Source organism: Salarias fasciatus, chromosome 19, assembly GCF_902148845.1.
Source record: "Salarias fasciatus chromosome 19, fSalaFa1.1, whole genome shotgun sequence".
Taxonomy (NCBI): domain Eukaryota; kingdom Metazoa; phylum Chordata; class Actinopteri; order Blenniiformes; family Blenniidae; genus Salarias; species Salarias fasciatus.
This window is the reverse complement of record NC_043763.1, coordinates 21,297,955-21,311,241: the sequence shown is the minus strand read 5'-3', so window position 1 is coordinate 21,311,241 and position 13,287 is coordinate 21,297,955. Positions and strand designations below refer to the sequence as shown.

At 44.8% G+C, this 13,287-nt stretch overlaps 2 protein-coding genes across 7 annotated transcripts in view; both read right to left on the bottom strand.

The window, feature by feature from the left end:
* pacs2 (phosphofurin acidic cluster sorting protein 2) overlaps positions 1-4,067 on the bottom strand; it is a 54,703-nt gene extending 50,636 nt beyond the window's left edge. For all 6 annotated transcript variants that reach the window (XM_030116163.1, XM_030116165.1, XM_030116167.1 and 3 more), the window contains exon 1: positions 3,736-4,067. In XM_030116163.1, the coding sequence (XP_029972023.1) occupies positions 3,736-3,854 (119 nt within the window). In that variant the 5' untranslated portion in view covers positions 3,855-4,067. The remainder of the gene's footprint in view (positions 1-3,735) is intronic.
* A 2,384-nt stretch (positions 4,068-6,451) lies between these two features.
* On the bottom strand, positions 6,452-12,760 carry srsf5a (serine and arginine rich splicing factor 5a). Its single transcript, XM_030116172.1, has 8 exons — positions 12,631-12,760; positions 11,294-11,427; positions 11,119-11,189; positions 10,399-10,515; positions 10,181-10,250; positions 8,817-8,890; positions 8,632-8,736; positions 6,452-7,643 (listed from the first exon to the last, which is right to left on the bottom strand). Exons 2-8 carry the CDS (start codon positions 11,417-11,419, stop codon positions 7,085-7,087), a joined length of 1,122 nt encoding a protein of 373 aa, XP_029972032.1. The 5' UTR covers positions 11,420-11,427; positions 12,631-12,760; the 3' UTR covers positions 6,452-7,084.
* Positions 12,761-13,287: the final 527 nt, after the last annotated feature.

The following is a 13,287-nucleotide window of genomic DNA, read 5'->3' as shown; positions in this document are numbered from 1 at the left end:
GGAGCGTGAAACAATGAGAGGATTTCACTGGCCCTCGGCCGGCCCACTCTAAATTCCCGGCGCGCGGCCGTCCCGGGCAGCCGGGGCACAAAGGAGCGAGTGTGTCCCTGCGCCTCAAAGCGACATCTCAGCACTCTCGCCTCCAACAGGCCCAAATATGACGGCCTACTGGCCCCAGCTGCCGCTCGAGGGCCGTTCAATCCCGCCTCTGTCTCGGGGATTGGCCCCGTCTCCGGCAGCGCTCGGCCTCGCGCCTGTGGGCCGACGGGCAGAAATGCAACCGATGCCCACTTCAGAAATACCAGGAAAGAAACCGGGCCCTCGGCTCTGAAGAGGCGGCAGCGTGATTGAACTGTCTCACACGGCGTGGATGTCCTCCTCATGTCCTGCTCCACCATCGCAGCCCATTAACACTCTTCTTATAGCGCATATGGAAACATCTAAGTGGCCGCTTCCATTTAAATGTGACATCTGGATTTTTTTTTTCTTTTTAAAGCAATTATCAGTCCGCCACGTTCTGGCTGAGGCGATCGTAGCCCCTCCCTCACCTGTGGCAGGTGATTATTGAGCATCTCGGCCACGTGTCCCGGCGTGACTCCGGGAAACGCGAGATCAGTGCCGAGGCAGCACTTCTATAAGCCTCCCGGCCTAATAGCTCTGCGCCTCGGAGAGCGGCGGGGATTTATGGAGGCATGAAGGAAATACAGGAGAGAAGAGATGAAAATCAGGAGAGGAAAACGGCGCAGCGGTTCAAATTAAAAGCCCACTGAACCCCGAGTGACACGCAGTCAGATAGTTCCGTGTTGTGAGGGTAATGAAGCCGTTTCCAGGTGAAGCGCTCGGATTTTTTTTAATTTCCTCATTTCTTTCAAACTAACAAGTGGAAGTTAACAACAAACTTGAAACTTCTCAACTAAGGAAAAGAAAACCGTGTTTTTGTGGTTGAGAGCCCTTTTAAAATATGTAAAAATGGCCGCTGTCCACGCTGAAGGCACGATTAACGACGGTGTGTTTCCTCACTGGGCTTCCGACTGCTAGATTCTAATTCAGACACTGTGTTTTTACATTTCAAACTACTTTAAAGTGAACTTCATTTTCGGTCCACATTGGCTTAAACAGAGAGAAATCACCAGTCCATCACAGGGTTAACACACACACACACACATTCAATCCATCCGCCATACACACTGAAGGCGCCGTTTACACGACGTTCCAAGTAAAAACGCATAATTTTTCCGTTTTTGTTTCAGAAAAATGAAACGTCCGTTTACATGGAAACAGCAGAAACACTCTTTTAATAAGTCTTTTAATTCCTTTGAACTGGCTCACAGTGTAAGTGAAGTTTATTGCCGCTATAATGAAAACATAAAGCTAATTCTTACTGTGCTGATCATCGTTGTGAGATGTGTGTACACCACTCACTTCTATAAATTATGTTGTAATCCGCACATAAATCCTCATGCGTCCTCTTTCTGCTCGCGCTGCTGCAATAAAGAAATTAACAATACAAACAAATCTGCTGCAAAAGAAGAAGAACACGACCTGCAGAGGGTTGGTTTGCACCCTGTGGTTAACCTGCTGAGCGGCGGCCGTCCACACTGACGGACAGCAGTCGATAGAGAGCGGCAGCCGTCAGGAGAACGGCTCAGTCTGGCGGTTTGTTCACTCACACACGAACCGAAGTGGATCCACACGGTTAAGCAGCTTCATGCCGCCGACGGGCGCACCAGTTCGCCGACAGACACTTCATTCCGACTGACACAAACCTGTTTTAATTTAAATCTACATGTCCGCCCTGCTAAGTAATATCGCAGCGCTTTTATTCCTGGGAATGAATTAGTCTTATTTCAGCTAAAAGCCATGAAATGTAATGCCCACTGAAGGTATTAACTTAAGAGGATAGAGAGAGGCTAAGGAGAGGCAGCCATCGGCTTAAATAAAAAATAAAAACACACAACTCCCACATATTCTCATAATAATTACAGCCTTTTTCCCTCCTGCACAGTCTGACAGCTGCAGAGCGAAGTCTGACAGGCAGGATTTCAGCCAAGGTTAAAGCACAAACGCAGTGTTCAGGGCTGAATGTTTCAACACAAACATCTTCTGCAGCCTCCTTTAATGAGGTTTTGGCTCAAATGAAACAAAAATGCAAGAAATTTTGATTAAAAGAGTGAATGTGTGCAATGTTTGATAAAAGGACTAAAGATAAATATTGCATTTAAATGCAGAAAATTGTGATTTAAGGATTTGGAAGCGGGAAAGAGTCTGTGGCCTGTTTTTATGGCCAGTCCAGAATCACACAGGCACGTTTATGCAGTAAATCAGAGTGGACGAGCCCAAGCCGCCACCCATAATTGCTGCTCATTATTTATTAATCTGCTAATCTGCTGCAGTACCAATAAACGTATTAATGAAGATGAAAAACGGGAAAACTTCCGACGTGGGATCACAGAGGGGCATGGTGAAATGTGACACTGCGTTCCAGTTATCTGGGAATTTTACCAGATCAGAAAAGTACTGTTTCAGAATGATTAAGCTGCATGTCACACTGCAAACCTGAACTGGAGTTCAAACTTTAACAGGAAACTTTCATTCTGTAACTAAACACTCAGAGGAAAACTGGAGCACAGCTTCGTCCTCATTGTTTACGTTTGGATTCTTGGTCCTGAAGAGACACAATTGAGGAACTGGGATGTTGAAAGAGCACATTTCACTTTCATTTCTTTGTTTTTTTTTTCCTTTTTTAATAATAAAGTCTGCTGATGTTGACTCTGTTATGAAACCGCTGTTGCTGGCACTGCATCTGCGTTCTCTCTGTGGACGTTTGGAGGTTTGAGGCATTGATAGGAATATTAATGCAGCTCGACTCACCAGTTAGCTTCGCGAACATGTTTCTGGACTGGAGGAGGAAATCAACACAAAGTGATCAGAATTGCAGAGGAAAAAATTAATACTTCAAACTGGAATAGCTTCTAAATGAATGAAAGGACTGAAAAGCCTTAAAGTGCATTAGCTGTCATACATCTTCTGCTCAGACAGCAGAGGACAAAACAACTAACGACCCACCTTCACCGGACTTATAGTGGCATCTCTCCATTTTCTGACCTTTACCTGAGCTGACAATCTGGAGAAATACATTGGACACCAAGTCAGTTCTAACCTCTGCACTGTGGGAGGAAACCAGAATGCCTATGAGCACAGGGAGAACATGCAAACTCCTCTCAGGCTGAATTTGAAGTGAGTGTAAAGCAACAGCTCCAACCAAGACACCATCCTGAAGCCTGATAAAGCCAGACTCTACTCAAAAACACGCCTTTTAACTTGAATGGAACCAGACAAGTCAGACAAAGCAGCACATGCACAGGAGGAACATGCAAGTTCCACTCTGAAAAGCTGCCTTAAGGCCTGGGATCAAGCGGTGAGTGCCAACCACTGCACCACCCCGCCGCCCTGACCTCTGATGGATGATGTGACTCAGGGGGGTCACAGGACCTGGGGGGTCTCGGTGCTGCAGAAACCTCCGTGCACGCGGCTGCTGCTTGCTGCTGCTGCAGGGCCTGCGTGCGCGCGGTGCAGGGGCATCCTGCCGGGAGGCTGGCACGGCCTGCTGGTGCAGCTGTGCCGCCAGCACAGCGCCCGGTGCCCGCCCGCCTGCACGCGCCGTCTGGCGCAGAGGCAACACAGCGACCGCAAAGTTTAAAAGGACGGCGACGCGCGCGGCGCGCGGCGGCTCACCTCGGGATGCAGTTCGGGGACGATCCGTCTATCTCCCAGGTGGCGAACAGGTTCATGGGGACCGGTCTGTTGAGCGCCCCGCTGCCGGGGAAACTCAGCCGGCCGCTCCTCTCCGCCATGGTCCCGGGCTGCCGCTGCCGCTGCCGCTGCGGGCGGGACCGTCCTGCACCGAGCTGCGGGCTGTGGAGACGGCGGAGCGGCGCGGCTGTCGAGGCGGGGAAGAGCCCACACGCGCTCACGTCAGTGCGATGCGGACGCCGGAGGACGAGCTCATTCCTCCGGGCCGTGCGGGGCCGTGCGGAGCCGGGCGGGGGTCGGTGCGGTGCTCTGTACCGGGGAGGGACTGCAGCGGAGCGGAGCGGAGCGGAGCGGAGCGGCAGCTCGGAGCGCAGCGCACCGAGCCGAGCGTGTTGTGCCCACCACGCTGCTCCGAGGTATGAGGGCTGAGGAGTGCCACAGAGGGAGGGGGGGGCACTGCACTGACGTATGAACTGCAATATTTTCTTTTTCCATCAGATGAACCTGTGAGTGTACATCAGTCAAAACCACAATAAACTGAATGTGAAGAACTGTTGTTTTAGCTATAAAGTTTTACCATCCAATAAACACCAAGCAGACACCTTAAACAGAACAAGTATGACAACACTGAGACTTAATGTGATGATAAAGTGGGTCATACTCCTCTTTTTTGGGTCTGGAACATTTGGGCAGACGAAATCGAAATCCGAGCACGACTATTCTAAACATTAGATGAGCGAGAACACACATTGGAAACTGCTGCATAGGAGCTTATCAACAAAAATCCAATAACCGATTGAGCATGCCAGTTTTTACAATAACAGGTTCTCCGTCAAATACAGCATTTTAGACTGCTGTGGCACTATTTTTATACTATAAAAACCGTGAGTGTAAACTGCTCTCAGTCCCCTCAGCAGGGCACTGATCGGCCTCCATACAGGGAACTCTCAAGTCTCCAAGCTGCATCAGCAGTGGATGTAATGAAGCTTTAAAAGTCCCGATCAGTCTAATAGTGATGATAATCAGAAACTTTAATGGGTTGATAACATCAAATCATCACAGTCTCACAGCAATATTCATGTTCTAGAGATTTCTCAGAGACTTTATTGTTGTTTTGGATGAATTACAGCTTTTAAAATACAACCACGTGAGAATAATAAAGGAGTTTCACTCTTAAAAGAATGCTTTTTTACAAAAAAACAAACAGTACAATGATCTCTGATAGTTTAAAACCTATAAAAGCAGAACTTGAAGCCACAATTTCAGGAAATTCTAAAATATCCAGCTTTCATCAACCATCAAAATCTTCCAAATACTTTAAATTTAAAATGATTTTTACATTTTTAAAAAACACTGTTTGCTTTTTTATAGAAAATCCACCTCCCTCAACATTCTCTGTTAGTAGAACTGAATTAACCTGAACTTTCACTGTTAGAGTATCTGCTGCCCCCCCGTGGAGATCCTGCTCACTGCACTCCAATTTAACTAAAATCAAAACAGCTTTTTACCTTCAGACATGATCAGACATGTTTTCCCTTCACACGGTTGTGTGGATGAGTGTTTCTGCTCTTCATTAAAGCTTCCTGGATGTTTGTCTCTTTAAGGATTAACAGGAGCTGCTGGATAATCTGTCAGCATATTAATCCACACACACACTGCAGCGGGCCTTGTCCTCCTGTTAAATTAATTAAAGCTTTCTCTTTTTTTTTTACAGCACTCTAGAGATGGATGTTAGAAAAAAATAGTCACATGACTGTGATTGTGTAGTATTTTTGTGCATTTGTGTTTTTCAGATTGTTAATGGTCAACTTCAAAGGGAAGAAGTTGATTTTATGAGAAAAAGATAAAGAAAAATATCAAAATAGAGGTTTACTGTTACCTTGTTCAAATTTAAGTTCAGAAACACTAAAACATTTTACAGAATTAAGGAGTTTTTTGTGGTGAATAGTGCAAAAAAGGGTTACTGGTTGGTGGGTGCGATACTTGCTATAATTAAGTTCTCTAGTTCCATCAATGTTTGGACTTGACAGTTTCAGCAATAAAACAGTGATACCACAGTCCAGATTTTTGTTTTTTTTCCTTCAAAAACACTTGGAATGGTTCCAAATGTGTATAATTGTGCTGCAATGACTCATCATTCAATAATCTCAAAACAATGTTAAAATGTGTTTGTGTGTAAAATTCATCAGGGTTTTTGTGATTAAAGTTGATCAGGTCTTTACTGTAAAAGAGAATATGCTCTCATCTAATGAAATGAATCAAATACTAATTTGACGTTTCATTTTTCATTTCACTGTGTACTCAGTGTGTTAGTGGCGTATTTTGATGAATGTGCTTTAATGTATCTAGAAATGAAGTCAAGGTTCCTGCCAATGAAAATGTAGCAAAGAAGTAACATTCAGTACAAATTCATTAGCTTTGTTTAAAAAAAAAATAACGGTTTGCATATTTGTGCATTAATATGAATGAAATTTTGTGTAAAATTAAAAAAAAAAAAAACATTTCATAAAGAGATGAATAGGAATTTAAACCATCAAAATGATGGTGGATCAGACGGAGTGATGAGGCCTGCATGAATACAGCACAAAGATTTGAAGAGTTTGTCAAAATTTTTATTCAACTGCAGAAACTTTAAAGCATCTCTGGACATTCACAAATTGAAGGAAAAAAACAAAACAAAAACAACATCACAATGTGCTCTGTTTCGCTTTTTTTATTAGTAACAAATTAAACTTACTGATAAACAAACCTGTTTCCAGATCCTTAAAGAAAAGAGATGAATTACAAAGAAAATCCAAAGCACGACGTCCTGGTCGAGATTTAAAAATCAACATTAATGCCGGGTTCCTGGACTAAGACATAAAGCTGTAATGGTTGCATTTTTACGTTCACATATCAGGGCAGTGAATCAAACACCAGTTTCACAGCAAACGCTAGATGAACTCCGTCACGCTTGTTTGTTTTTTCTTCCTTGAGGGGGGGGCGGTGGGGCGGTGGGGGGGGTGGCCGACGGCGTTTTCCAAGAGGATGGAATCGAAACGTGGCAGACGGCTGGAGGAGACTCCAGGACAGAGGACGCCGTCTTCACAGAGAAAGGGAGCGTCTCGAGGAGACGAGGGGGCGGAAAACTTAATGGTTCAAGTCTTTCTCCTGTGGAAGCTTGTCCAAGACTGAGAGAAATAAAACACATGGTCGAGGTTTGGACTGTGAGAAGGCAGTTTGTCCCCATTGATTAAAAAAACAAAACAAAAAAACAAAAAAAAAAAACATCACGTGTCACTCCTCTGGCGGGACTCTCAGTCTCTGCGGCGGCCTGCGGGGGGCGCCAGGCTCAGTGTTTGCTGTCTGCTGAGGCGGAGCGGGAACGAGAGCGGGACCTGGATCGAGAGCGGGACTGTTGGTTCTGATCCGGGGCCGGCGAGGCGGAGCGGGATTTGGAGCGGGACCTGGATCGGGACTTGGAACGGGACTTGGAGCGGGATTTGGAGCGGGATTTGGAGCGGGATTTGGAGCGGGGCTTGGATTGAGACTTGGAGCGGGATTTGGAACGGGACTTGGAGCGGGATTTTGATTGGGGCTTGGAGCGGGACCTAGAGCGGGACTTAGACCTAGACTTGGAGCGAGGCTTGGAGCGGGATTTGGAGCGAGATTTGGAGCGGGACTTGGACCTGGACCTGGAGGGGGATCTGCCCTTGCTGCCCCCTCCGGACTTCTTCTCCGGGGTGCGGCTCCTGGACTTGGAGCGGCTGCGGGAACGGGAGCGGGAGCGGTCGCGGCTCCTGGAACGGTCACGGCTCCTAGAGCGGGAGCGGCTCCTGGAGCGGTCCCGGCTGCGGGAGCGGCTCCTGGAGCGCGAGTAGCTGCGGGAGCGGGAGCGAGAGCGAGAGCGGCTGAGAGAGAGAGAGAGAGAGAGAGGAAGACAAAACATGAGAACCGGTGGTCATCAGCACACTGCCAAGTCACAAGATTCACTTCTTTAGTTCCTCAAATGGAGTTCCTGAGAAGGTTGGGAAATCTAGTTTACTTTGTTCTCTTTTACAACTACAATGAGCGTCAGGAGTCTTTTCTTTTTCCAGGAGACTAATAGAAAATACCTGAAAGTCACCTGCAAAGCTACCAGGACATCTGGTATTTCAGCTATGCAGAGAAAGGCAAACAAGCTTTTGGTCTCGCATAAAATGAGTTGGAAGAAAAACTGGTTTAACAAAAACAATCCAAACAGCAGTGTCACTGGCTTGTACAAGTTGTAAACAAAAACTACACTCAGTGTACTTTAGTAATAGTACAGGGAACTCAGTCATTGTTCAACAAATGATTTAGAGATGTACTGAGGAGTGCATATAATCCCCCCTTTTTCTTGATGACATTCACTACAGTTAAAATATAATGGTCTTCAAGGTTTATAAAACAATGCTGAAGCCTGGAGAACATGCAGCTCTGTGTTTGAACATTAGGTGGAGCATCTCCACATGACACTGGATTGATTAAATCAGGGTCTTTATTTCTGAGCAGCCTTCAGGTAAAAAAAAAAAAAAAAAAAGTGTCATGATACTGGACCCAAAGTTTATCATTGTTGTGGCAAAGAGTATATGTGATGGAAATGTAACAACTTTTGTGAAAACCAGTTACTACAGAAAATGAGTACAATCTGAACTTAAAAGCCAAATTTTAATGAAGCCCTCTAGTGGGAAATACAGTGAAACATCTAAACAACATCTCTTATAGTTGTTGCATCATGCAGTCTGACAGCATGGCCTTCTGGCCACTTTAATAGGGACAAGGCAGCTGGCCTCTATGGAAGCACGATCAATATCACAACTTGTGTTTGCTACTAATAAGGCCTTATGTTTGAAGCTTCAGAAGAACCATTTCACTCACCTCCTGCTGTCCTCAAAGATCTTGAGCTTGCGACCGTTCAGCTCGGTCCCGTCCAGCTTGGCAATGGCATTCTTCATGTCACTGCGGGATGCAAACTCAACCACTCTGCAAGTCGACATGAGACGCACGTCAGCACAGCAGTCTGGAGGCACAGGCCAAGTTCAAACAGCTACCAGGTGGCTCACCCTTCATTTTTGTTGGGCCGGTGAGCGTCCACAAAGGTAACTTCACCTGCTTTTCTCATCAGGTCTTTCAGGTCCTATTTTAAAAGCACAACAGCAGATGAGTGACAGCGGAGGAAAAAGGAGGCGACGTGAGAGCCGATTCAGACCTGCGGGGAGAGACATGAGCAGGCAGCAACAAACCAGCACACAAAACAACTTGGCTTAACTAATGATGTTTTCCCATCATAGATAACTTCCCCAAATAAAAGAGCCAACAACAAGTCTTATAATTAATGTGTAAAATGAAAGCTGTCCCTTCAATTACATCTAAGAAACTGCATTTAAGTCCTTAGATTTTTGGGAAAACCAATTTGTCAGCATGGTGATGCACCAAGCAGCGAAACAGCTTATTTTAGGGTCGAAATAATGAATGTAGTGCTGTGCATTGAAAAGCTGTGTATTCATTACAGACTGGTGAAAGTAGTGTTGCAGCTAAGTGACCCAAATACTGATGTGACACTTTATATGTGTTCATTTTTTTAAAAAAAAAGGCTCAGCAAACAGTGTTTACATGATTTCCCCTTTGAGAATGTAACTATACACCCCTTCACCACCCGACCCTCAACAAACCCCATCACATGAGTTTTATGCTACTTACCGCTCCATACCCAGGAAGATATTAGCATAGAGCCACTTGTCCAAATAGCAAATGGGAACCAATGCAGTGTTAAGCCCTTGAGAAACGCCCTCGGCCTTGACCCAGCATCCGGCCTCCACAAGTAAGGAACCACCAGAGAGCAAGTAGGGGGAGGGGTGCTCGCCCGACTCGACACCCCCCCAGCTCCATCGGCAACAGAAAAAGACCCAAATGGGAGAGTGTAGGAACCGTGGATTTGAGGGGGGTTACAGCAGTCGGGGATGCCAGCCCTCAGAACCTCCAGACTGTGGCTACGGACCTCCTAAGGCTACCGTATCCTGCGCTAGACCACTTTCACCCGCTACGGGGCCCAGCCAAGACTTTAGAGCGGCGGCAACTGCGTGTAGGGAGAGGCACCAAATGGACACTTTTCAGAAAAAAAACAACCAGCAGAGGGCGCTATACACTTGTGATACCCCCCTGAAGGGGGTCTATTCAGCTCTGATAGCTACAAAACCAAATCAGAGCAGCTGCAGAAAAGCAGCAAAATGCAGTAATGTGTTTTTGGAAAAGTTGCGTTAAATTAAAGAATTCTTAAAAATAATGGTAGCATTGTGTTGCAATTAGCCAAATCAGTAATGAGAATATGCTCTGTGTGATGCTAACATAACTGCTTTTTTATTATGAAACATGACATTTAAAATGTGCAAAATACTTGTGCAGACAATGTGACTGTGCCATGACTTACCTGCCAGCTGATCCGTGACGAGAGGTTTTCTACAATCAGCCTGTGATCTGTACGCACAGGAGGGCCATACCTGCACAGGCAACACACACACAAAGATGTATTGACTGACACAAGCTCATGAGGTGTATTCACCCATCAGTTACACTGCCAGTTTTCTTTGATCCATCGTGATCTGATTTTTTGTGTTTAAACGACAGTGCTGACACCTCAAGCAGTACCTTGAGCCACTGCTGCGCAACGGCCGATAGCCACTGCTGCCGCCACTGAAACGGCCTCCGACCATCCCGGGTCCGCCGCCTCTTCCTCTTCTGGAACGAGCATGCTCAATCGTGACCCTGAAAAAGTCAGCAAGTCACAATTTGAACCAGCTGGGAGTGAAAAGTCAAACATAAGATTTCTGATAAATTTACAGCACTCGCTCCAAAGGCTCTCGCTGTAAGCCTGATCCATCATTCACCTTCACATACACGAGAAAGACTAGTAGAGTCATTATGAGAGAAAGAAAACATTGAGGCTATCACACTCACAGTGAATAATCTAACAAATGTTAGAAGCCATCTGAGCAGAATATCACTTCAGTTGTAAATCTTGCAAAATATCTCAACTAATTCACAGATTCAGTGCTAATCAACAAAGTAAACACAGTCCTCATTGTTACAGCGACTGATGTCTTTTTCATGATCAAATTGAACCTGTTTGTAACAAAGTGGAACATTTGTTTGCTGTAAAGTGGCCAGACAGGCAAAAGTTTATGAAGTTTCAGATTCTCTTTCAACTCTGCTCCAAATAGAGACATTAAAAAGCAACTGAGTAACTATAAACTTCCTTTGCGTACAAGACCAGGAATACAGAGCGGCCGGCAAGTAAGTAATACTTATGTGTCCCTCAGTTAAAACAGTTTGTGAGCTCTTCAAATGAATCCAAGTGACATGCATTACCGTTCACTGCACAATTCTTTGCCGTTTAACTCGTACACAGCATCATCTGCATCTCTGTGGTCGTCGAATTCCTGAGGAGAGAGTGTCATTTTGTAAGAGTGTCTGGAAAAAAAAAAAAAAAAAAAAGAACTAACAATGTTTCAATTCCTATCATCATGTGGGAATTCACACTCACCACAAAGCCAAATCCATTCTTCAAGTTGATTTCTCGGATTCGTCCATATCCCTTGAAAAACTTCTCCACGTCCCTCTCTCGGGCCTGTGGGCTCAGGCGGCCGATGAAAACACGACAACCACTCATAGTGATATCTGCAGAATGAAGAGGACACGTCAACTCCGATGGTAGCAGAAGGGAGAGCAGAGTAAACACAGAACTAGGAGCAGTCATTAGATCGTAAAAGATTCACAGCGCAGACATGCTGATTCAGGAAACACAATCAACCCTGAACAGTTACTGGGGTAATTATTGTCCAGGTCACCTCCTCAAGATTGACAAGTTATTAACCTGGCTGCATCACTACACGGACACGTGATCCTGTTTGTTAAAAAATTAACCCACTTGATAAAAACAGGTTTAGCTTTCCATCAAATAAGTCAGGTGAGAAAATCCCACCCTGGAAGAACAGGAACGAGATCTTAATGATCCAGTTCTGGCCAAACGAGTTTGATCATTTACACACACACACACAGTTTATAACTTCACCTATTACCTGACTGAAAAACAATGGGCAGATATGATACTGATCTACCTCCAAGTTGTAATGCAATAAGTTACTCCAACTCTGGAGTGGAAAATCAGAAGACAAGTGGGTATGATTTTAAATATACTCATATTTTTGGAAATAGAAGTTTAATGGTTGTGTGTAATCATATTCATACCTTAGCATCTTAAAAACGTAATGTCTTCTGACTTTCACTCAAAATAGACCAAATATATCACTTTACAAACACATTTCACTGGACATTACACATTTTGTAATGGTGACAAATGAAGGCTCTGCCTCGGCTATTAATAAAACGCACGCAGACCTACAAGAAAAATGATGCAGTTTATACAGGGTGTTGTTTCATTAGTTCGCATTAATTGGCGAGCGTAATACTCATGTGCCGCTGCTGTTATCTACAATTAACGTAGAAAGAGTCATATTTGTATTTGTGCGAGTTAAAGTCGATAAGGACCAAAGTACTGGCTGAGGCCTAGTTTCACCCGACCACACTATGAGAGCGCACCATGACGACGGAGCGATTCATTTTAAACGCAAGAAGCACAATCAAGGTTAAAAGTAAAGTGTTAAAAAAGAACAAAGTAATAAAAGCTTAAATATGAATATTTACTAGACGTCGTGACATTTTATACGGTTAAATTTCAGTTGGCGTCGTGCTCGGCTGCACTTTAGCCGAAGCTAACGATGCTACACCCACAATATAATGTCTTCCTTTATAAAGTGCTGCCATTTAAAAAAAAAAAAGCCAGACTGAAATTAATAGAGGCCGATGCGAATATACACTCACGTAGTGTTTCTTCTTCTTAAAGTTGCTCTGTGGTGGTTGTTTATGTAGCTAGTTCACAGTGTACCTTTACTTCTTCCCCGGATCAAAATGGCGAAGAAGCAGCGCGTTGGAGGGAACTGTTCCACTGAGCCTTGGAAGGAGAAATTTATGCCCCGCCCATAATGTTGACGCTGATTGGTCCACCATATCAGCGTAGCCAATCATAACTCCACACTGAGAACGTGACTCGCGGAAATAGTGACTTTTGACCAATCAGGGGGGTCGTCAGGCGGGCCTTCATGTCTCCATTGACTCCAGTCAAGTGTTCCTTTCAAATATTTTTCTCAGTTAAAAGAGAGGACTTTATCCCCTTCTGGCTGCGCTGCCCATAAAGTTATTTGCACTAAATACTTCCTGTTTTAACCCTACGATTACTTTTTTCAAAAACAGGCGAACAGGCAAACTTGTTGTCTTATTGAAAAGAACTGGACAGCTGTTTGGCAACCAATTTCTATATTAAATCCACTGGAATCTGCCTGTCCCCCCCAACAACTAAAACATGTTACCTATACAATCAACTGACTGCACTGCAAAAAGAAAAAAAAAGAAAGGATCCTAAATAAGGGTTGGTGGGGGTTGGGGTTCGGCATAGGCCATCTATGTAAAATTAACAAAATG